Source organism: Syngnathus leptorhynchus, chromosome 12 (assembly GCF_054491065.1).
Source record: "Syngnathus leptorhynchus isolate UIUO chromosome 12, UIUO_Slep, whole genome shotgun sequence".
NCBI lineage: Eukaryota > Metazoa > Chordata > Actinopteri > Syngnathiformes > Syngnathidae > Syngnathus > Syngnathus leptorhynchus.
Window position 1 is genome coordinate 1,616,933 of NC_141206.1, and position 25,298 is coordinate 1,642,230.

The following is a 25,298-nucleotide window of genomic DNA, read 5'->3' on the forward strand; positions in this document are numbered from 1 at the left end:
TTTGGGACTGTGACTAGGATTCTTTGACTTGGCTCTCAGGCGTCGTCTCTCGAAATTTAGTCTGCTGGTAGGATCATTTGCTTGATTGACTGTAACAAAGAAATAAAATATATTTTAAATTTAAAGAAATGAATTCTATCTATCTATCTCTCTCTCTCTCTCTCTCTCTCTCTCTCTCTCTCTCTCTCTCTCTCTCTCTCTCTCTCTCTCTCTCTCTATATATATATATATATATATATATATATATATATATATATATTTAATATTTTACAATATAATATATAATTACTTCAATGAATTAATGTAAATACTAGGTCATCTAATCAGTGTCAGTTGAGTTTGTCAACTACGATGCCTGTAGTATTTTTAAGGTCCAGCGGGTGTCGCCGGGTGTCAGCAGTCAGCGACACAGTAGCGACACAGTATCAATACAGTTTGCCAATGCGTCGGGACGACACACGACGCTTCATTACGGAAGAGGATTAGGGCTGACTGCTGACTTTAAAGTCAGAATTCCCAATTTCTGGCCAGTGAAGAAAAAAAAAACGAGGGGTGACAGGATTCTGACTTTTTTTCTCAGAATTCTGACTTTAAAGTTGACGTAAAGAAGTTTAAAGTCAGAATTCCGACTTTAAAGTCAGAATTCTTATAATAAAGTCAGAATTCTGACTCTATTGACTTTAAAGTCAGAATTCTGAGAAAAAAGGTCAGAATCCTGTCACCCCCTCCTTTTTTTTTCTTCACTGGCCCTAATCCGTACTCTTCCGTACACTTCATGGACCCATCTCTAATTGGAGTATATATAAGGAGTTGTATGCAGTATAAAATCCCCATGCTTACCCACCAGCTTTTTTTCTATAAGTATTTTATATTTTACCTTCGTGTTTTCTTGTACAATTAATAAAGCATACGAATTATTGCACTTTTATTCGTTAATGCTAATTTTTCCATATCTGTCTGGAATCTCAAGATTATTGTCTGTGCTGGTGGGCAGCTCCAACAACATTAACGCTTGAAAAGAAGTAGCCGAGTGAGTTTTGGTACAGCCTATTCTCTTTTTACACTTACATTGTTGCAACTCGTTTAGTTATCACTTCTGAACTGGTGACAAGGGTCACGTGATAATGTCACCTGACTAAGGTCAGAGTTGAAAGTCATACGGTACGCTTCGTAAATATGGCGGCCCTGGTCGGACGTAGGGCGCTTTTACAAGCTTGCCGCTTGCATATTACAGACAGTGACAACGCATGCAAGCTCGGTTCGTCCTTCTTCTCTTCAAGAAAGTATGCCGGCTCCGCTATATCCTTTTGCCCGCGGTTTGGCTTTGGTGCCCTTGCACGACAGTATAGCTCAGAGGCAAAGGACGACTTGCTCGTGAGGTACCTTGACGGAGAAGATTACGGTATGTTTTCCTCTCCCAATAGCGACCGTGAAAGACTCTGGCTAACCTCCGGTATGCGATGCATGCATAGTTGTCGCATTACGCCTGCAAATATGAAGTAGAGTTCCGCTGAGAGCTAAACTACAGTGGCTGGATCGTGCATAGATTTAGTCGAAACATGACCGTCGTGTACTCGAAAGCAATTCTTCAGTGAAAGTTCACGTAACATACTGGAAAAGGTTTTTGCTAATGAATAGGTAAAAGTTAGACATTTACTCACCCCGGAGAATATTAGTCATGAAGTATCACAAAGTGAAAGCAATAAATGTAATTTTCTCATAATAAATGTACACATAGAAAAAGTATTTTAGTTGGTAAGGTTTTGATTGTTTTAAATTTTTCATTTTGTCTTTATGTATTTAGTTTACTAAAGTGGTCATAGTAAAGGTCACTGGAAAGTGGATATTAAATATGCCTTTTAAATTTGGCACACCATACAAAGTAGTTAATGACCCTGTCAAATTTGAATGAATGGGAAAAAAATGCTGGATATAAAAGTAGGCGAATTAAGCCGTTTTCTCATGAGACGACAAAGGCAAAATAGTCACCAAATTGGTTTCGTGTTTCAAACAATGGTGGAGCTGTTTACAGTTTCTCTAGTCGCCCAACTAGAGATAAAAAGAAATTAAATCATCCTTGTATGAAAGAACACAAGCACATCTTTAATGTGACTACTTTACACCATCAAAATATACAACATACAAAAAATGCTCCGATCAGTCTACATCGGGTACTTTAGTAATTCATATGCAGTGGGTCATAAAATTAACCTTTGATTGTATATTCAAGGCATGTGATCTTTACCTTTTTGCATGCCCATTCAAGTTTTATTTTGCATTGGTGATCAACAATCATCTAATTATGTAGGAATACACATGTTGACTTGTGCCAAAATTGCTCCAATGTTTGCTAATAGTTAAAAGCCATGTTTGGTGTGACTTTTTTTGAATTGGTTTTACAGTGTTTTTTTCTATATGGTGATCTTAATGTTTGATTTTAATAGTTTGTTATACTGTCTTTGTTGGCATGTCTGTTCACAGATTTTGTGTTTTTTATTTGTGAATTTTCTGTGTTGTTCTGGTTAGTAACACATTCAATCATCATTTAACCTTGTGTTTCAGGTATAGTGGTTGTTGGGATAAACCGACCAAAAGCCCAAAATGCTATAAGCAAAAATCTGGTAAAAATGGTATGTTATTCTTTATGTTCGCCTCTTGTATTTCTCAAATGTCTGTAAATTAGTGTGCTTGTCAACCGAACTGCATTTCGCCTAAATGCATAATGTATGTACCGTAATTTTCGGACTATAAGTGGCGTTTTTTTTTTTTTCTTAGTATGGGTGGGGGGGCGACTTATACTGAGGAGTGACTTATATATTTTTTCACAAATTTTCAAAATAAAAAAAGGGAAACCGCGAGAAACAAACTGCGATGTAGATTGCTGTAATTAGAATTGTAAATGATTTCAGCGGCACGGCGGTTGTTTACATAAAGGACAAAGATTAGATCACGGGATGACGAAGATGATGAAAGGCCCCACGTACTACCGGCATCATTAGCGGCTTTGTTTGTAAGTGACACGGAGGGCGAAGAGTTTGAAGGATTTAATGATTTGGAGTGACACAGAAGGTTTGAAAAACTATTATGGCTTTTACGCACGCCCGGTCCGACTCGACGGAGCTCTCCTTCACCTCCGTGGATGGAAGTCGGGAGCCGGTGCTCGGCCGGGTGGCTGTCCGGGGATGGTGGATGGGGCTCGGACATTGCTTTTACGCACGCCCGGTCCTACTCTACGGAGCTCTCTTTCACCTCCGTGGATGGAAGTCGGGGGCTGGCGCTCGGCCAGGGGGCTGTTCGGGGACGGTGGATGGGGCTCGGACATGGCTTTTACGCACGCCCGGTCCTATTCTATGGAGCTCTCTTCCACCTCCGTGGCTGTAAATGCCACCACCGGGGATGGAAGTCCACGCCGCCGCACGCCTGGAAGTCTACGCCAGTGCTTGGGGCCGCGTGGCGGTGAACTATTTACGTTATAGTTATTTGATATATTTTATTTCGTGTAGCAACTTGTATATGTTTTTATGGTTACAGTTCAGTAGTTGCTGCCTCGTTGAACTCTTGTTTTCTTAAATAAAGAGCCGTTTACCAAACCCACGTCTTGGCTTGTACTTTGTTAACGCTACAATATAGTTATATATTAGATCTGTGGAATAACGACGCGGCTGATGTCAGGGCGCACGCGCGGCGTTGTGAACAAAGAACGAGAAATTTGATTGATGGATTTAATGATTTGGAGTGGCACAGATGGTTTGATAATGTTGTAATATGATGGTTATTTGAAATATACTTTACATATCGTTATATGGGTCTGTGAAATAATTAGAAATGCAACTTACGAGTCCGACGTTAGCGGCATGGCGCATACGCGGCATTGTTTACATAAAGGACGATCAATGGATTTAATGAATTGAAGTGACACAGATGGTTTTATAAACGTGTTATTAGAATAACTCTGAATGTTACGTCAGGCCCGTTCTCAGCTCCTCGTTTGTGTTTATGTCACGTTAGCATACGTATCGTTTAGCCTGTTGTTGCTCGTTCATGTCTGTTCTTGGTGTTGGATTTTGTCGAATATATTTGCCCCAAAATGCGACCTGTACTCCGGAGCGACTTATATATGTTTTTTTTTCACATTATTGTGCATTTTATGGCTAATGCGACCTATATTCTGGAGGGATTTTTAGTCTGAAAAATACGATACGTTTATTATAATGAATACTAGTGCAGCTCTCCTAGAGTAACTGCCTGTGTCCTGGAATCTCCTCCATGCTCTGGAGATTGTACTGGGAGACACATCAAATCTTATTGCAACAGCACGCATGGATGTGTCATCCTGGAGGAGTTGAACAATCTGCGCAACTTCAGAAGTGTTAAGAAATCACCTCATACTTCCAGTCCTGATAATGACTCTCGCTAAAGCCAACACTTGTGGAAAAACAGTTAAAAAAGATCAAGAGGGAGGAGCTTGAAATGGCCTCCACCTGCAAAACCAGTCCTGTTTTGGGGACCATCTCGTTGTTGCCCCTCTAGTGTACCTGTTGTTAATTCCATCAACACCAATGCAGCTGAAAGTGATTAACAACCCGCTCTGCTACGTGCCTGACCAAAACCTTATCAGAAAAGTGCAATTGAATTCATGCCATACTCTGTCTGACTGATAAAAAATTGTTCCTTTAATTTTTTTGAGCAGTGTATATATCTATATATACCGTATTTATTCTAATTATCGCCCATATTCTAATAATCGCCCAGTGTGTTATCAATGACATAAATAAAAATCATTGATACCTCTAATTATCATCGCCCATTTTGCTAAAAATTCCCCCCAAAACCGCATGTCGACGTCATTGCGCAAGTTTAAATATGACTGATTTGACAGCACGTAGAATGTCCCTTTTAAATTGTTTTTCTCCATAAACTATATATTTGCAGGGTATTTCAATAATTCTCCCGACTGTCCATGTTCCTTGGCTGGCTCCTTTTGGCTTGCCAGTAACTACAGCCTCAATTCAGAATTTTTTTTTTTTTATCCTGACTTAATCTAAAATGTAATCCCGACATAATCCCTCAGGAACATGCCCAATTGTTTCTTGTCCCAAAACCACGCGAAGCTTTCCTGGAAATATTTGATTTCATACGGATTTGAATGATCGACTAAAAAAATGCCAAAATATATCGTCGAAGAGAAGCTAGCAATTGCAGCTGCTGCCGATGCAACTTCTATTAATGCAGCTTCTAAAGAATATAACGTCGATTGTAAAAGAATCAGAGAGTTGGGGGACCAGAATGCTTCAGGTTCCTTTGATCTGGTTCCTCGAACTTCTTCAAGGCTGCCGGGAGCTGGTCTTAAAGTGAACAGTGAGGAAGTTGACGACGCCTTGTATGAATGGCTTTTTCATCCATCCATCTTCTTCCGCTTAGCCGGGGTCGGGTCGCGGGGGCAGCAGCTTTAGGAGGGACTCCCAGACCTCCCTCTCCCCAGCCACTTCATCCAGCTCATCCGGGGGATCCCAAGGCGTTCCCAGGCCAGCCGAAAGACATAGTGTCTCCAGCGCGTCCTGGGTCGTCCCCGGGGTCTCCTACCGGTGGGACACGCCCGGAACACCTCCCCAGGGAGGCGTCCAGGAGGCATCCTGATGAGATGCCCGAGCCACCTCATCTGGCTCCTCTCAACGTGGAGGAGCAGCGGCTGTACTCAGAGTCTCTCCCGGATGAACGAGGTTCTCACCCTATCTCTAAGGGAGAGGCCGACACCCTGCACAGGAAACTCATTTCAGCCACTTGTATCCTGGATCTCGTTCTTTCGGTCACGACCCATAGCCCGTGGCCATAGGTGAGGGTAGGAGTGTAGATCGACCGGTAAATTGAGAGCTTTGCCATTTGGCTCACCTCTCTCTTCACCACGACGGACCGGTAGAGAGTCCGCATTACTGCCGACGCTGCACCGATCCGCCTGTCGATCTCGCGCTCCATCCTGCCCTCACTCGTGAACAAGACCCCAAGATACTTGAACTCCTCCACTTTGGGCAGTATCTCATCCCCGATCCGGAGAGGGCATTCCACCCTTTTCCGACCGAGGACCATGGACTCTGATTTGGAGGTGCTGACCCTCATCCCGACCGCTTCACACTCTTCTGCGAACCGCTCGAGTGAGAGCTGGAGATCACAACCTAAAGAAGCCAACAGCACCACGTCATCTGCAAAAAGCAGTGACGGAATGCTGAGGTCCCCAAACCGGACCCCCTCATCGCCTTGGCTGCGCCTAGAAATTCTGTCCATAAAAATTATGAACAGAATCGGTGTCAAAGGGCAGCCTTGGCGGAGTCCAACCCTCACTGGGATCGAATCCGACTTACTGCCGGAAATGCGGACCAAACTCTGGCATCGGTGATACAGGGACCGAACCGCCCTTATCAGTTGGCTCGGCACCCCGTACTCCCGAAGCGTTCTCCACAGAACCTCCCGAGGGACACGGTCGAACGCCTTCCCCAAGTCCACAAAACACATGTGGACTGGTTGGGCGAACTCCCATGCTCCCTCAAGGATCCTGCCGAGTGTGTAGAGCTGGTCCATTGTTCCACGGCCAGGACGAAAGCCACACTGCTCCTCCTGAATCTGAGGCTCGACCTCCCAACGCATCCTCCTCTCCAGCACCCCTGAATAGACCTTGCCAGGGAGGCTGAGGAGTGTGATTCCCCTGTAATTGGAACACACCCTCCGGTCCCCCTTCTTAAAGAGGGGAACCACCACCCCAGTCTGCCAATCCAGAGGCACCGTCCCCGATGTCCACGCAATGCTGTAGAGGCGTGGCAGCCATGACAGCCCCACAACATCCAGAGCCTTTAAGAACTCCGGGCGGATCTCATCCACCCCCGGGGCCCTGCTACCGATGAGTTTTTTAACTACCTCAGTGACTTCGACCTCCGAGATTGGAGAGTCCGCCTCAGAGTCTTCAGGCCCTGCTTCCACAATGGAAGGCGTGTCTGTGGAATTGAGGTCTTCGAAGTATTCCCTCCACCGACTCACGACATCCCGAGTCGAGGTCAGCAGCACACCATCTCCACTGTAAACAGTGTTGACTGTGCACTGCTTCCCCCTCCTGAGACGCCGGATGGTGGACCAGAATTTCCTCGAAGCCGTACGGAAGTCATTCTCCACGGCCTCCCGCGTCCGGGTTTTTGCCTCAGCAACCGCCGAAGCCACGTTCCGCCTGGCCATCCGGTACCTGTCAGCTGCCTCCGGAGTCCCGCAGGCCAAAACGGCCTTATAGGACTCCTTCAGCTTGACGGCATCTCTTACCGCCGGTGTCCACCAGCGGGTTCGGGGATTGCTGCTACGACAGGCACCAACAACCTTACGGCCACAGCTCCGGTCGGCTGCCTCAACAATGGAGGTGCGGAACATGGTCCACTCGGACTCAATGTCCCCCGCCTCCCCCGGGACGTGGGAAAAGCACTGCCGGAGGTGGGAGTTGAAGGTCTTCCTGACAGGGGATTCTGCCAGACGTTCCCAGCAGACCCTCACAGAGCGTTTTGGTCTGCCAGGTCGGACCGGCATCTCTTCCCCCACCATCGGAGACAACCCACTACCAGGTGGTGATCAGTTGACAGCTCCGCCCCTCTCTTCACCTGAGTGTCCAAAACATGCGGCCGCAAATCCGATGACACAACTACAAAGTCGATCAATAAACTGCGGCCTAGGGTGTCCTGGTGCCAAGTGCACACATGGACACACTTATGCTTGAACATGGTGGTCATTATAGAAAATCCGTGTCGAGCACAGAAGTCCCATAATAGAACACCGCTCGGGTTCAGATCGGGGGGGCCGTTCCTCCCAATCACGCCCTTTCAGATCTCACTGTCATTGTCCACGTGAGCATTGAAGTCCCCAGAAGGAGCGCTCTCCAGCACTTCTTCCAGGGACTCCAAGAAGGGTGGGTACTCTGAGCTGCCGTTCGGTGCATAGACACAAACAACAGTCAGGACCCGTCCCCCCACCCGAAGGCGGAGGGAGGCTACCCTCCCGCTCACCGGGGTGAACCCCAATGTGCAGACGCTCAGCCGGGGGGCAATAAGTATGCCAACACCTGCTCGACGCCTCTCACGGTGGGTAACTCCAGAGTGGAAGAGAGTCCAGCCCCTCTCGAGAGGGCTTGTACCAGAGCCCAAACTGTGTGGAAGCAAGTCCGACTATGTCTAGTCGGAACTTTTCTGCTTCACACATCAGCTCGGGCTCCTTTCCAGCCAGAGAGGTGACATTCCATGTCCCTAGAACCAGCCTCTGCAGCCGGGGTTCGGACCGCCAAGGTTCTCCCCGCCTTTGGCCGGCGCCCAGGTCACTTTGCACCCAACCCCTTTGGCCCCTCCTACAGGTGGTGAGCCAATGGGAAGGGGGACCCACATTTTCTTTTCGGGCTATGCCCGACCGGACCCCATGAGCGAAGGCCAGGCCACCAGGCGCTCGCCTTCGATCCCCACCTCCAGGCCTGGCTCCAGAGAGGGTGACCCGCGTCCGGTCGAGGGAAGACTAGGTCCATATATTTTACTCGTCATAAGGGCTCTTCTGAGCCGTGCTTTGTCTGGCCCTTCACCTAGGACCCTTCTGCCATGGGTGACCCTACCAGGGGCATGAAGCCCCAGACAACATGGCTCCTAGGATCATAGGGGCACGCAAACCCCTCCACCACGATAAGGTGACGACTCACGGAGGGGTGAATGGCTTTTTGAATATTAATTTTTTATTGTTAATTTCAGTGCCCCTTGGCGATCGGACAAAAAGTGTTCTCTATTAATCGCCCACCCCCCTGTTGGACATAAACCTTCTCTAATTATGGCCCTGGGTGATAATTAGAATAAATATGGTATATATTCTTTCTTTCAGATGTCTGACGCTGTAGGGGATATAAAAAAGAATAACAAAGTCCGCAGTGTAATTTTTTGCAGTCTGGTTCCAGGAATCTTCTGTGCAGGTCAGTCTTCATTTTGTCCATTTCTCAAATGAAGAAATGCAAGTTTAAAGAGGTTTAAGGTTTACTGCTTTGTCTTGTGTACAGGAGCAGACCTTAAGGAAAGGGCCAAGATGCATCAAAGTGAAGTGGGGCCATTTGTGTCCAAAGCAAGAGCACTAATCACTGAACTGGGTAAACATTTGTCCATTTTAATTGGAGGCTATTGATGTCACCTATTGGCACTGTCTGGTGAAAACTGGTCCAAATTTGGTCAAGTTCATATTTTCTTCAATTTAATACATTTGGTTTGTCCCCATGTGGGTCTAGTTTTACATATCGACCAATCTTGTATTCATTATTTTTCATAGAATTACTGTATTTTTCGGACTATGAGTCGCTTTGGAGTACAAGTCGCACCAGCCATAAAATGCATAATAAAGAAGAAAAAAACACCGGAGTACAAGTCGCATTTTTGGGGAACTTTATTTGACAAAATCCAACACCAAGAACAGACATGAACAACAGGCTAAACGTTACGGTATGCTAACCGTTACATAAACACAAACAAGGAACTGAGAACGTGCCTGACATAACATTAACAGTTATTCAAATAACTATCACATAAATAACACGTTTATCAAACCATCTGTGTCACTCCAAATCATTAAATCCATCAAAATCTTCGTCCTTTGTGTCTATCAACGCCGCTGCTGACTCCGGAAGTGCATGCGGCGCTGACTCATCGTCAGTTGTGGTTCCAGTTCTTCCACAGGCCTATATAACTATATATAAACTATATATCAAATAACTATAACTTAACAATTTCATCTTTCCATCCGTGGCACTCCAAATCATTAAATCTATCGGAATCATCGTTCTCCGTGTCACTTATGAACAACACCGCTGCTGACTCCGGAAGTACATGCGGGGTTGAGGTCAGACTTATTGTCAGTTGCGGTTCCAATTATTCCACAGGCCTAGTGGGCCCTCATGCGGTTTAAAGTGAAAATAACATGTGAAGTGATCAACTATATAGTGGAGCCTTGGTTTTCGAACACAATCCGTTCCAGAAGGCTGTTCGAGAAGTGAATCATTCGAATTACGAATCATGTTTTCCTATTACAAACAATGGAAAAAAATGTAATCCGTTCCAAGCAAAAAAAAAAACTGTAATTTTTTTCATTTGCGCATTTTTGTCCGATCGCGCAACTGAAGTGCACCGTCGAACGCGCAACCGTAGCGCGTCACCGACCACGTAACTGCACGTGCTGGTCGCATTATTGTGACAGAGCGGCCACTCAAATTTAGAAAATATTTTGAAAGTCCTGATGTACTTTCCAAAATTTAAGTGGACCTCAGTTCGCAGGGAGCTTAATTTTGTCCGATCGCGCAACTGCAGAGCTCCGCCGAACGCGCAACCGTAGCGCGCCGCCGACGGCGCAACTGCACCGCACTGGTCGCATTATTGTGACAGCGGTCGCTTAAATTTAGAAAATATTTTTAAAGTCCTGATGGACTTTCCAAAATAGATGTGGACCTCGGTGCGCAGGGAGCTTAATTTGGTCCGATCGCGCATCGGCCCGCAGCGCGACGGCTGGGCACTCTGTCTCATTGCTTTCAAAGTCAAAGTCAGCTTTATTGTCAATTTCTTCCCATGTTAAGACACACAAAAAGATCGAAATTACGTTTCCCTCCGTCCCACGGTGACTAGACACATTACACAACACATAAAAGCAAATAGCACAAAGAGTAAAAACGAATCGACAAGAGCGATAAGTAATAAGCAAATAAGCAAAACCCAAATAAGTAAACAATAAATAAATAAATAGATAGATAAATAAGAGGAGCAAAATGAAGCAAGCGTGCATACAGCAGACAGCCAGAATATGGCGCAAAAGAACAGGACGTTATGCAGCCGAGGGTGGCGGGGGGAGAGAATTCAGGATCCTGACAGCTTGGAGTATGACGCTGTTGGCGAGTCTGGAGCGTCTTTGTGTTTTAGGATGGCTTTACTGCTCCCACTTGCTTCATTTGGAGGCATGATTAGAGGTTAATACAATCCTCAAAGTAGGGAGAATGTAATAACGAACGGAGTCAGTTGGCATGCGGGTCCTCTTGGCTCATCTCGTGAGGTTCGACAACCAAATTTTGTCCGACATCCGAAACAAAAAAATCTCAATTTCTTTTTTTTTTGTTCGAATACCGAATTGTTCAAGAACCGGGACGTTTGAAAACCGAGGCTCCACTGTACTAGTAAGTAAGTAATGTGTTGAGGATCAAGTTATTAATAATGTGTGAATAATTTCACATATAAGTCGCTCTGATTATAAGTCGTACCACCAGCCAAACTATGAAAAAAAACGGACTTATAGTGTTGATGTAATCGTATATAAGTTATCCCATATTTACTCAACATTATTGTGTGTTGTACTAGATAGTACTAGATGTCACAAGAACCGATACTTTCGGTACCAATTCGGTACCAACACACAAAAAATACGTTGATACCTGCTTTTTGCAATACCGAATATTTAACTTTTCACTCAGCGAGCTATATTGATTCCTGCCGGAACTGAAGGGGGCAGTATATGCAAGCGAGCATTAGGGAGAAGTAATCAGTGGCGCTGAACAAGAAGAAAACTTTCGGTCTTTCAAAACAATGGCTTCACCAAGTGAGAGTGGAAGTCCAACACGTCTTGTTAAGAAGCCAGGTCGCTCAAAGAGTCGTGTGCGGAAATATTTTGCATTCGAGGCTGATGCAACCGGACCAATTATAGATTCGTCCTTTTACTATCACTGTTTTGCCGCGTTAAGTTATAAATATGTTATGAATGTATGAATATGCCTATGTGCCGTCATGTTGGCATGAGTCAGCTGGGGCGATACGGTTACCAAATTTTTTTCATGTCAAACATTTTGACAAAGTGCACAGACAAAGGCTCAAATATGCAAAATTACGTTTGGGCACATGTTGAGGGTGTATAGCAGATGATTTAGTGATTTTAAAAGTAAGTGATTTTGTTGTTTTTTACAGTGGTACCGAATTGAGAATGGTGGAAAATCACAGGTATTGGTACTGCCTACTGAAATTCTGGTATTGTGACATCCCTAACTTGTACTTGTGTTTCTGCTGAAATGTATTTCCACTAATAGGCAACCTACCAATGCCCACAATTGCTGCACTTGATGGAGCTGCCTTAGGAGGAGGCTTGGAAATGGCTTTGGCATGTGACATCAGAGTTGCCTGTAAGATTCTTTTAGCTTTTGAGAATAATAGCAAGAGGTTGCTTTTATATTTTTATTGCTGTTACATGCATATGACTTTCTGGCCATTTTGTGCATGAGTTCACTCTTTTGTCCCTTTGCACATTTGTTCTTCATTGATGTGGGACCTTCAAAAGTTTCATTGTCATGTTATCTCTCCCTACAGCAAATTCTGCAAAAATGGGACTTGTTGAGACTAAACTTGCAATTATTCCTGGGGCAGGTAAGATTGTCTTCTGTTGCGGTGAACAATAGATTTTTTGGCTTGTAAAAAATTTAAAAACCTTTGGTTGAGAGGCTTTATCCGCACACTCATCTAGAATCTAGATGATGGTGAATGTATTCTTTATTTTAATTTCTCATTAAATGTTGCTATTGGAAAGGATTTTTTTGAAGGATGTTCTTATCTTGCCCTTTTCCAATGCAGGTGGCACTCAGCGTCTCCCCAGGGTGATTGGTGTGTCCCATGCTAAAGAGCTGATGTACACTGCCCGGGTGGTGGATGGAGCAGAGGCTTGTCGTTTGGGCCTGGTCAGTCATTCTGTGGAGCAGAATAAGAGTGGAGATGCTGCCTATCTGCGAGCTTTGGAGCTTGCACGTGAGATTAACCCTCAGGTGAGAGGGTGCTAGTTACAAGAAGCTATCAAGGAAAGCAAGATTGTCATTCTTTCTTTTTCTATTCATACTGTCATACTCCTGTTAGACCTTTGTTCCCACAGGGTCCAATTGCAGTGAGAATGGTGAAATTGGCCATCAATCAGGGTATAGAGGTAAGCCAGCAATGCACAACAATCCACTATATGTGCTACCAACTCTTGCATTATGCAAAACAGGTGAAAGCACTGTTCTGGCACAAGTAAATGGCAGAACCCTATGACAGCATACCCATCCCAACTGTCTTCAGGCAGTTGGCGGGATACACTCTGAACTGGTCCCCCAGCCAATTGTCGGGCACACAATGTCATGTCATATTATGATGAAAATTTGATATACATGTGTATTTTAAGGGGGAGGAACTACTTGTGATTAGCTGGGTAGCTTGAGCTATGCCGTTATATCGCTGTAACATTTCTCTTGCTTGATTGGCTTTCCCTTCTCTATGACACTTTGCACATACGTAGGAGTCGCTCTCAGTTAAGACTACAAGGTCACACATTATCACACAGGCTAGGCAGAGTCGCCCCCTTGCAGGAGGGCGGCCCAGAGTAGTATAAGAAAGCACCCGCATTGAATGGGCCGCCCAAACCCGCGGAGGCAGTAGAGTGGCACCTGTGCAAGAGCGACCTCATCTCCGCCTGCAAGCGCCCCACCTCAGAAGCAAGTTGCTGATCTGGGGCCGCCCTCTTACAGGGGGGACGGGCCACAGCAGCCGGCGAAGCACAACGCTGAGAGCGTGTAGACAGCTGATCCCGAGTGCGGGTACCTTCCATGTCCACGGCGTCAGCTTCAAGGAACCTCGTACAGCGCTCAGCACTTATGTCAGAGGCATAAAGAGGGCACTGCAGTCCACACAACAATGGGAGTCCTCCATTGTGAAAAAAGGACAATCCCAAAGAAAACGGCAACAAGCTCAAGCGGGGCAGCCGAGGGTAGGTGGAGCGAACGCCACTTACACAGCAAGTGCTAACGCACATCGCAAGCGACAGCCTCAGCAGCGATGAGCCGAGGGAAGGCGGCGCGAACACCACCTGCTCAGCAAGCGCAAATCCGCGGCGCAACAGTACAAGCAGTGACAAGCCGAGGGAAGGCGGTGCGAACGCTACCTGGACGTCAAGCACAAATTCACGTCGTGGGGCGACAGCCCAGTGAAAAGCTGAGAGAAGGTGACGCGAACGCTACCTGCAGAGAAAGCTCAAATGCACGTCGCGGGGCGACAGACCAGTGAAAAGCCGAGAGAAGGTGGCGCGAACGCTACCTGCACAGAAAGCGCAAATGCACGTCGCGGGGCGACAGACCAAGCTGAAGGAAGGCAACATGAACGTTACCTGAACAGCAAGCACGTCGCGGGCGACTGGCCAAGCAGCAACAAGCTAAGAGAAGGTAGCGCAAATGCTTCCGACACACAGCAAGTGCAAAACGCACGAAACAAAGGGAAAAGAGGTTAGGGTTAGGCCAGTACGTGACCACACCGGGACACAAACAAGTACTGCGCCGAAACACCATACACAAAGTCAAGCATAGCCGCAGCCTAGGAGGGCGAAAATATGCTGCTCCGACCAAAGGTCACAAGCCTCCACAGCGGCGGGGAAAAGACGTCGGAAGACTAATCCAACTTTCTTCAGGGCCGAAAACACCCACGTATGCAACCCACGTGAGAAGAAAAGCAGAAACGAACATCTGGTGAGACCGGATTTTATACCCATCTCGAGTCATCCAGGGGTCACAGGTGGCTAATTTGGTATGCAAACTCGGACTGCGCATGAGCAAAGGAATTATTCAGTGCTTTAAATAACGCCTCCTGGCGGTCAACAGGGATGAAATAGAATTTGCTTAAAATCACACTCAGATTATAGATTACAAGATTTGGTGTGGTGTCTTTCAGGTGGATCTGTCTACTGGCTTGGCTATTGAAGAAGCATGCTATGCCCAAGTGAGTACATGTAAAATCCTTTCATGTTGAAATGTTACCAAAATGGGCACCATATTAAATATTGTGAAATCAACATACTGTTTTCCAAAAAGGCCCTTGTCTTAAAAAATTGTCCATCCATCTTCTTCCACTTATCCGAGGTCGGGTCGCGGGGGCAGCAGCTTTAGGAGGGACTCCCTGACTTCCCTCTCCCCAGCCACTTCATCTAGCTCATCCCGGGGGATCCCAAGGCGTTCCCAGGCCAGCCGAGAGACATAGTCTCTTCAGCGCATCCTGGGTCATCCCCGGGGTCTCCTACCTGTGGGACATGCCCAGAACACCTTCCCAGGGAGGCGTACAGGAGGCATCCTGATGAGATGCCCGGGCCATCTCATCTGGCTCCTCTCCACGTGGAGGAGCAGCGGCTCTACTCTGAATCTCTCCCGGATGACCGAGCTCTTCACCCTATCTCTAAGAGGGAGCCCGGATACCCTGCGGAGGAAACTCATTTCGGCCGCTTGTATCCTGGATCTTGTTCTTTCGGTCACGACCCATAGCTCGTGACCATAGGTGAGGGTAGGAACATAGATCGACCGGTAAATTGAGAGCTTTGCCTTTTGGCTCAGCTCACCAGTCCGTCGTGGTGAAGAGAGTCCGCATTACTGCCGACGCTGCACCAATTCGCCTGTCGATCTCGTGCTCCATCCTGCCCTCGCTCGTGAACAAGACCCCAAGCTACTTGAACTTCTCCACTTGGGGCAGGATCTCATCCCCGATCCGGAGAGTGCATTCCACCTTTTTCTGACTGAGGACCTTGGACTCTGATTTGGAGGTGCAGACCCTCATCCCGACCGCTTCACACCCGGCTGCGAACCACTCCAAGCAGAGACGCGATGCTGAGGTCCCCAAACCGGACCCCCACAACGCCTTGGCTGTGCCTAGAAATTCTGAACAGAATCAGTGTCAAAGGGCAGCCTTGGCGGAGTCCAACCCTTACTGGGAACGAATCCGACTTACTGACGGAAATGCGGACTAAACTCTGGGATCGGTGATACAGGGACCGAACCGCCCTTATCAGTTGGCTTGGCACCCCGCCACAGAATCTCCCGAGGGACGCGGTCGAACGCCTTCTCCAAGTCCACAAAACACATGTGGACTGCTTGGGCGAACTCCCATGCACCCTCGAGGATCCTGCCGAGGGTGTAGAGCTGGTCCACCGTTCCACGGCCAGGACAAAAGCCACACTGCTCCTCTTGAATCCAAGGTTCGACCTCCCGACGAACCCTTAGAATAGACCTTACCAGGGAGGCTGAGGAGTGTAATTCTCCTGTAATTGAAACACACCCTCCGGTCCCCTTTCTTAAAGAGGGGAACCACCACCCTAGTCTGGCAATCCAGAGGCATCGTCCCCGATGTCCGCGCAATGTTGTAGAGGCGTGTCAGCCATGACAGCCCCACAACATCCAGAGCCTTTAAGAACTCCGGGCGCATCTCATCCACCCCCGGGGCCCTGCCATCGAGGAGTTTTTTAACTACCTCAGTGACTTCGACACCAGAGATTGGAGAGTAAGCCTCAGTCTCCAGGACTGCTTCCACAATGGAAGGCGTGTCAGTGGAATTGAGGAGGTCTTCGAAATATTCTCCCCACCGACTCACGACGTCCCGAGTCGAGGTCAGCAGCACACCATCTCCCCTGTAAACAGTGTGGACCGTGCACTGCTTCCCCCTCCTGAGACGCCGGATGGGGGACCAGAATCTCCTCGAAACCGTCCGGAAGTCATTCTCCATGGTCTCACCAAACTCCTCCCACGCCCGGGTTTTTGCCTCAGCAACCGCCGAAGCCGCGTTCCGCTTGGCCATCCGGTACCTGTCGGCTGCCTCCGGAGTTTCGCAGGCCAAAACGGCCCGATAGGACTTCTTCTTCAGCTTGACGGCATCCCTTACCGCCGGTGTCAAAGTCAGCTTTATTGTCAATTTCTTCACATGTTAAGACACACAAAGAGATCGAAATTACGGTTCCCACCGTACCACGGTGACTAGACACATTACACAACACATACAAGCAAATAGCACAAAGAGTAAGAATGAATAGACAAGAGCGATGAATAAGTAATAATTAAATAAGAAAAACCCAAATAAATAAACAATAAATAAAGAAATAGATAAATAAGAGGAGCAAAATGGAGCAAGCGTGCATACAGCACACAGCCAGAATATAGTGCAAAAGAACAGGACGTTATGCAGCCGAGGGTGGAAGGGGGAGAGAATTCAGGATCCTGACCGCTTGGAGTATGAAGCTGTTGGCGAGTCTGGTGGTGCGGGAGCGCAGGCATCTGTACCTCTTCCCAGAGGGCAGAAGATCAAACAAAGAGTGAGCGGGGTGACTCACATCACACACAATCGCGGTCGCCTTGCCAGTGAGACGGGAGGTGTAAATGTCCTTCAGGGAGGGGAGCGGAGCCCCAACGATCTTACTAGCAGTGTTCACTATGCGCTGCAGAGCCTTCATGTTGTATTCAGTGCAGCCACCACCCCACACAGCGATACAACTGGAGAGGACACTCTCAATGGTGCCACGGTAGAATGTGGTCATGATGGCAGGAGGAGCACTTGCTCGCCTGAGTTTCCGCAGAAAGTATAGGCGGCGCTGAGCTTTCTTCGCCAGCGACGCAGCGTTGGTGGTCCAGGAGAGGTCCTCAGTGATGTGCACCCCCAGGAATCGGGTGCTGCTCACTCTCTCCACCACCACCGTCGATGGTCAGCTGCAGGTGTTGGGCATGACCCTTCCGGAAGTCAACAACAATCGCCTTGGTCTTGCTGACGTTCAGCAGGAGGTTTTTGTCCCTGCACCACGTGGCCAGAAGGTCAACCAATGACCTGTATTGGGTCTCGTCTCCCCCGGTGATGACACCCACCACAGTCGTGTCGTCTGCATATTTCAGCACGCGGTTGCTGCTGTAGGTTGCGGTGCAGTCATGCATCAGCAGGGTGAAGAGCAGCGGAGTGAGCACGCAGCCTTGAGGGGCCCCCGTGCTCAGCGTGATGCTGCCGGAGACATTGCTGCCAACACGCACTACCTGAGGCCTCTGACAGAGGAAGTCCAGTAGGCAGTTTCAAAGGGAGGTACTGAGGCCCAGCTGGTCAAGTTTGCAGATGAGACGCTGTGGAACAATGGTGTTGAATGTAGAACTGAAGTCCACAAACAGCAATCTCACATACGAGTCTCTTTTTTACAGGTGGGTGAGGGCTGAGTTGATGGCAGAGCAGATTGCATTCTCAGAGGACCGTTTGGCTGGGTACGCAAATTGGAAGGGGTCAAGGGTGGGGTCGGGGGTGGATCTGATGTGTGCCATGAAAAGCCGCTCAAAGCACTTCATGATGATGGGTGTCAGTGCCATGTGGCGGTAGTCATTGAAGCAGGAGGGAGCAGATGGAACAATGGTGTTGAATGCAGAACTGAAGTCCACAAACAGCAAGACTCACATACGAGTCAATGTTCTCCAGGTGGGTGAGGGCAGAGTGGAGGGCAGAGCAGATGGCATCCTCAGAGGACCGATTGGCTCGGAAGACAAACTGGAAGGGGTCTATGGTGGGGGGAAAAACAGATCTGACGTGCGCCAAGACAAGCCGCTCAAAGCACTTCATGACGATGAGTGTCAGTGCCACAGGGCGGTAGTCATTGAAGCAGGAAGGAGCAGGATTTTTCGGCACAGGTATGATGGTGGCAGCCTTGAAACATGACGGGACGATGGCCTGCTGCAGGGAAATGTTTAAGATGTCCGTGAAGACATCCATCAGCTCCTCGGCGCAGTCTTTCAGCGCCGGACCCGGTATGTTGTCCGGGCCCGCCGCCTTACGGGTGTTGACAGCAGCAAGCGTCGTCCTCACGCTAATGGCAGAGAGGCACAGGGTCTGATTGTTGCAAGTGGCTGCCTGCTTAAACATTTCCCAGTCTGTAGTGCCAAAACAGTCTCGAAGAGCATCAGAGGCCCCCTCAGGCCACACTCTTACCCGCTTGGGAACCGGCCTGGAAGCTCTCACTCTGTCTGTACGTGGGCGTAAGCATAACGGTGATGTGGTCAGAGAGCCCAATGTGGGGCAGGGGGGTGGTCTTGAAAGCTCCTTTATGTGCAGTGTAGACCAGGTCCAGGAAGCTGTCACCACGTGTTGGAAAATTAACATGCTGGTGAAGCTTTGGAAAGACAGACTTCAGGTCAGCATGATTAAAATCCCGAAGATGGTGAAACCGTCAGGGTGCGCCGTCTGCTGATCACTGACAGACTGGTACAGTTAACTAAGGGCCGTGATCCTGTCGCTTCCATCGTTGGAAGGCGGGATGTAGACCGCGACAAGCACAATCGCAGTAAATTCCCTTGGCAGGTAAAAAGGACGGCACTTAATGATCACAAACTTCGCCAGTGACGAGCAGTGTCTGCATACAACTACAGCGTCCCGGCACCATTCCTCACGGATGTAGACACACATTCCTCCTTCACGTGATTTTCCCCCATTTACAATGGCCCGGTCCGCTCGATAGCACGCTAGCTGCTCCAGTTGCACAGCAGAGTCCGGAATGTTGACATTCAACCAAGTCTCAGTGAACACGAACACACAGCAGTTACTCACTGTCCGGTTCGTAGATCTCAGCAGTCGAAAGTAATCCATTTTGTTGTGCAGCGACTGAACGTTCGCCAGAAGAATGGAAGCCACGGCCAGGCGAGTTGGGTTCGTCACTAGCCTGGCCCGGACGCCTCCGCGCTTGCCCCTCTTCTAACTCCTCGCACACCGCTTCCGACACTTTCCATCCGGGGAAGCAGTAGCAGACCAGTCTGGCGTTGTTTCAGGTTGGAGTAGTCAGAGTGCCTTTAATGTCCCCATTTCAAAGTTCAGAACGCCGCAAAACCCGCTTCCGCTGATGTCGAGCAGAACCTGCCTGCTGTACTTGTAGCACGACGTGGTAAGATTAGACGAACACGTAAAACTGTCGGACAAAGACTTATTAAATGAACACCGATCGGTTGGGACAGAGAGACAGTGTGCACGCGCCGCCATCGTGTGATGGCCAGCCAGCGGGTTCGGGGATTGCTGCCACGACAGGCACCAACGACCTTACGGCCACAGCTCCGGTCGGCTGCCTCAACAATGGAGGCGCGGAACATGGTCCACTCGGACTCAATGTCCCCCGCCTCCCCCGGGACATGGGAAAAGCTCTGCCCGAGGTGTGAGTTGAAGCTCTTCCTTACAGGGGATTCTGCCAAACGTTCCCAGCGGACCCTCACAGAGCGTTTGGGTCTGCCAGGTCGAACCGGCATCTTCCCCCACCATCGGAGCCAACCCACCATCATCAATGGTGGGTTGGCTCCGATGGTGGGGGAAGATGCCAATACATGTAGGTGGTGATCAGTTGACAGCACCGCCCCTCTCTTCACCCGGGTGTCCAAAACATGCGGCCGCAAATCCGATGACACGACTACAAAGTCGATCATCGAACCGCGGCCTAAGGTGTCCTGGTGCCAAGTGCACACATGGACACCCTTATGTTTGAACATGGTGTTCATTATAGAAAATCTGTGTCGAGCGCATAGGTCCAACAATAGATCACTGCTCGGGTTCAGATCGAGAGGGCCGTTCCTCCCAATCACGGCCTTCCAGGTCTCACTGTCATTGCTCACGTGAGCATTGAAGTCACCCAGTAGGACAATGGAGTCCCCAAAAGGAGCACTCTCCACCACCTCCTCCAGGGACTCCAAGAAGGGTGGTTACTCTGAGCTGCCGTTCGGTGCATAGACACAAACAAGAGTCAGGACCCGTCCCCCACACCCGAAGGCAGAGGGAGGGTACCCTCTCGCTCACCAGGGTGAACCCCAATGTGCAGGCGCCCACTTTGCACCCAACCCCTTTGGCCCCTCCTACAGGTGGTGAGCCCATGGGAAGGGGGACCCATGTTTTCTATTCGGGCTATGCCCGGCCAGACGCCATTGGCAAAGGCCTGGCCACCAGGTGCTCGCCTTTGAGCCCCACCTCCAGCCCTGGCTCCAGGGGGGGGGCCCGGTGACCCGCGTCCGGGCGAGGGAAAACTAGATCAGTTTGTCTTTTTCATCATGAGGGGTCTTCTGAGCCGTGCTTTGTCTGGCCCCTCACCTAGGACCCTTTTGCCATGGGTGACCCTACCAGGGGCATGAAGCCCCAGACAACATGGCTCCTAGGATCATAGGGGTACGCAAACCCCTCCACCACGATAAGGTGACGACTCACGGAGGGGAATTACTTATATAAAATTATTTAAGGAAAATTATTTTGTTTTAACATTCTTATACAGACAATTCCTTTGGCCTGTAGTGGTATAAATGGCTGAGGAAGTAAAACAAGATGAAAGGTGATCTTTTTCAAGGGATAACTCATAACGTTAAAATAGGCAAAGCAGGGAGAGAATAGTTTGTTATATCAAGGACAATTACTGTTGATTTTAATATTTAATTCTGTACTAAATGTAAACTACTAAAGTGCTTTTCTTTTTTTTTTTGTAAAAATAGCCAGAAACATGGTGTGTGGATATCAAGTCTATACACCCTTGTTCAAATACATTTTTGTTAATGTAAACAATTTTCAAATGGGCTGAAAACCTCTGCAATTGTCTGTATCTTGTTGAATGTCTTGTCACCATGTTAAAAACAAAACAAGCCACTAGGTATCAATAAGTGAAGAGTATTATTGTTGCAATTTTGTTTCTAAGGTGATACCAACCAAAGATCGACTGGAGGGTTTAGCTGCATTTCAGGAAAAGAGGCGTCCTCAGTTCAAGGGAGAGTGAGTCATTGTGCCCCTCAGAATGTTCAAGACGTTTGCCTTAATTCCTTGTACCACTGCTTCCGACATGCTTAGAGGTGAAATTGTACACTTCAGTGCATTTGCCTGCACAGTACTTAAAGGGCAGGATTATGTTTGATACTGTTTGATCCTTGTTTTAGTGACCATAGCATATTATTCAAATAATGTCCAGTGATTTATTTTAGTTCCCCAATGCAAAAAGCCATAAATTTGTATGATTTAGTTATTGCTTCTTGAATGTTGTATTGATAGGATTTTTTTTTCTTTACTTGGGTTTCTGTCTATCATAGAGATGAGAATTTTCCGTGGATCTGCGGATTTTCGTGTTTTTTTCCATCGAAATGATCATTTTCGTGAATCGTGTGAATTCGTTGAGAAAATTATTTTTTTATATATGGGGGGAGCGGCCGGCCAGCTGGCCAGGCAACGTTAGCCTCGGTGACTCGCGAGCATTCGTCCACCCGCTGCGACGGCATACAAACTGGATTCGGATGAAGTTGGGAAATTGTGTAAAATGTAAATAAAAACAAAATACAACAATTTGAACATCCTTCTGAACCCAGATTCAATTGAATACACTACAAAGACAACATATTTAATGTTCTAACTGATAAACTTAATTGTTTGCCAAATAATAATTAACTGAGAATTTCATGGCTGCGACACGTCCAGTGGAAGTTGGGAAAGGTGGCAAGAAATACTGAGAAAGCTGGGAAAAGCTCATCAAACACCTATTTGGAACATTCCACACGTCATCAGGCTAATTGGGAACAGGTGGGTACCATGATTGGGTATAAAAGGAGCCTCCCCAATCATGCTCGGTCATTCACAAGCAAGGATGGGGCGAGGTTCACCACTTTGTCCACAACTGCGTGAGAAAATAGTTGAACTGTTTAAGAACAACATTTCTCAAAGCAAAATTGCAACGAATTTAGGGATTTCAACATCTACAGTCCATAATATCACCAAAAGGTTCCGAGAATCTGGTGAAATCATTGCACGTGAGCGCCACGGCCAGAAACCAAGACTGAATGACTGTGACCTTTGATCCCTCAGACGGCACTGCCTTAAAGACCGACATGAGTGTGTAAAGAATATCACCAAATGGGCTCAGGAAAACTTCAGAAAACCACTGTCAGTAAATAGAGTTTGTCACTACATCAGTAAGTGCGGGTTAAAACTACGATGCAAAGCAAAAGCCATTTATGAACAACATCCAGAAACGCCGCCGGGTTCTCTGGGCCTGAGCTCATGTAAGATGGACTGATGCTCAATGGCAAAGTGTTTTGTGATCTGATGAGTCCACTTTTTGTTTTTGGAAACATTGGACGTTGTGTCCTCTGAACCAAAGAGGAAGCGGACCATTCGGACTGGTATCAACGCAAAGTTCAAAAGCCAGCATCTGTGATGGTATGAGGGTGCATTAGTTTCCATGGCATGGGTGACTCACATTTCTGTGAAGGCAACATAAATGCTGAAAAGTACATGCAGATTTTGGAGCAACATATGCTGCCATCAAAGCAACGTCTTTTTCATGGACGCCGCTGCTTATTTCTGCAAGATAATGCCAAGCCACATTCTTACAACAGAGTGGCTTCGAAGTAAAAGAGTCCAGGTTCTCCCCTGGCCTGCTTGCAGTCCAGACCTGTCTCCCATTGAAAATGTGGCACATTATGAAACGTAAAATATGACAGGGAAGACCTTGGACTGTTGAACAACTGAAGCGGTTCATCAAGCAAGAATGAGAAAGAATTCCACATGAGAAGCTAATAGAATTTGTCTCATCTCTTCCAAAACGTTTGAGTGTTATTGAAAGGAAAGGTTATGTAACGAAGTGGTAAACATGCCCTTTCCCAACTTCTACTGCAAGTGTTGCAGCCATGAAATTTTAAGTTAATTATGATTTGAAAAATAAAATAAAGTTTGAGTTTGAGCATTAAATATGTTGTCTTTGTAATATATTCAATTGAATACAGGTTGAAATTTATTTTCAAATCATTGTATTTTGTTTTTATTTACATTTTACAGAATGTCCCAACTTCAACCGAATCCGTTTTTTGAGCGTGTGTACGTGTATGCGTGTGTGCGTGCGTGTGTGCGTGCACGTACATACATACAGTGGAGCCAATTAGGTATTCGAACAAATTATTTACACACACACACACACACACACACACACCCCGCCCGCTACTTTTCCGTGCTTTTTCACATTTGCCATTCTCATCCCTGCTATCAAGAACACTGTGACCTGAGAATTACCATAGCCATTTTGCAAACCAAAGCCTACGTTATCACAATGATTGCTAAATGACTGTGGTATCACTCATGCAACGTTTCCTCTCAAACACACTACAGAGAGAGAAGTATTGGAGTAAGCTCATACCATACCATATCCCTTACAGTTTGCATGTCGTTTGCATGGAGTCATAGGAAGTTAAAATTGTTTTGTCTGTAACCTGTTTTAAAGTTTGTGCCACACTTTTTGTCACAGTCACTGACTATCTGCATTAAAAAAAAGACATGAAACAAAAAAGCCAACATTTTGTGATGCAGTTTTTCCTCAATATGTGCGCAAGTCAAGTCAAGTCAAATTTATTTGTATAGCCCTAAATCACAAGCAGTCTCAAAGGGCTTCACATAGACAATAAATTGACAATTATTCTCAAAGCATCCCCTGATCTTGGGCTCCCAAAAGGGCAAGGAAAAACTCAAAAACCCCTACGAGGGGAAAAATGAGAAACCTTGAGAAGGGACCACAGATGGAAGGATCCCCCTTTCAGGATCACCAGGCTGCAATGGATGCAAAGAGGGCACATAAAATACATAATATGGAAATCAAAAAGTGGTTGTCCAGGCCAAAGTGAAGAGCTGTCCGAGGTGCCTTCTATTGTCCTGGCAGTGTCCTCTAGGAGGGTAATCCGCTGCAGTTCCCTCATGCTGAATTGGTCCATGAGAATCTAGATAGCCGTCGTCAGCTTGGGTGTCACCCAACCACCTCCGCATGTGCGTTCGTCCGTGAATGTTTTTTGACAAAAGATTATTTTGTACTATTGCATGGCATATTTAAACAGTGTAGCTCTAACGTGTATTTACCGTATTTTCCGGAGGCTCCAGAGTATAAGTCACACCAGCCATGAAATTCATAAAAATGAAGAAAAAAGACGTAAATCACACCAGAGTATAGGTTAGATTTTTGGGGGAAATTTATTTGACAAAATCCAACACCAAGAACAGACATGAATAGGCAACAGGCTGAACGCATAAACACATAAACGAGGAGCTGAGAAAGTGCCTGATGTAACATTAAGAGTTATTCAAAAAACTATAACATAAATAACTATTGAACCATCCGTGTCACTCCAAATCATGAAATCCATCGAACTCTTTGTCCTCTGTGTCACTTATAAACAACTCTGACTGACTCCGGAAGGAGATGAGGCGCATCCTCTTCTACGTGGCTCATTGTCAGTTGGAGTTCCAATTATTCCGCAGGCCTATTTAACTATATATAACCTATATATATATACTCAGGAGCGATTCATATGTGAAATTATTCGCAATTTTTTACTTGATCATTAACACATTACTTCCTAGTGTAGTTGATCACTTCACATGTTATTTTCACTTTAAACCGCATGAGGGCGCATCATGGCTGTGGAAACTCCTGGGAGTTTAAGATCAGGGGATGTT

The 25,298-nt window shown here is 47.1% G+C and overlaps 1 protein-coding gene across 2 annotated transcripts; it reads left to right on the forward strand.

The window, feature by feature from the left end:
* The first annotated feature begins 1,147 nt into the window (after window positions 1-1,147).
* On the forward strand, window positions 1,148-24,496 carry auh (AU RNA binding protein/enoyl-CoA hydratase). 2 transcript variants are annotated; one of them, XM_085926282.1, is made up of 10 exons: window positions 1,148-1,402; window positions 2,563-2,630; window positions 8,881-8,968; window positions 9,053-9,139; window positions 12,101-12,193; window positions 12,378-12,434; window positions 12,639-12,826; window positions 12,915-12,981; window positions 14,754-14,801; window positions 21,514-24,496. In XM_085926282.1, the coding sequence occupies exons 1-9, from the start codon at window positions 1,177-1,179 to the stop codon at window positions 14,780-14,782; spliced, it is 903 nt and encodes a 300-aa protein (XP_085782408.1). In that variant the 5' UTR covers window positions 1,148-1,176; the 3' UTR covers window positions 14,783-14,801; window positions 21,514-24,496. The 2 variants fall into 2 exon arrangements, with proteins under 2 accessions (XP_085782408.1, XP_085782407.1); XM_085926281.1 differs by having other exon boundaries at window positions 12,931-12,981; window positions 21,514-24,312.
* Window positions 24,497-25,298: the final 802 nt, after the last annotated feature.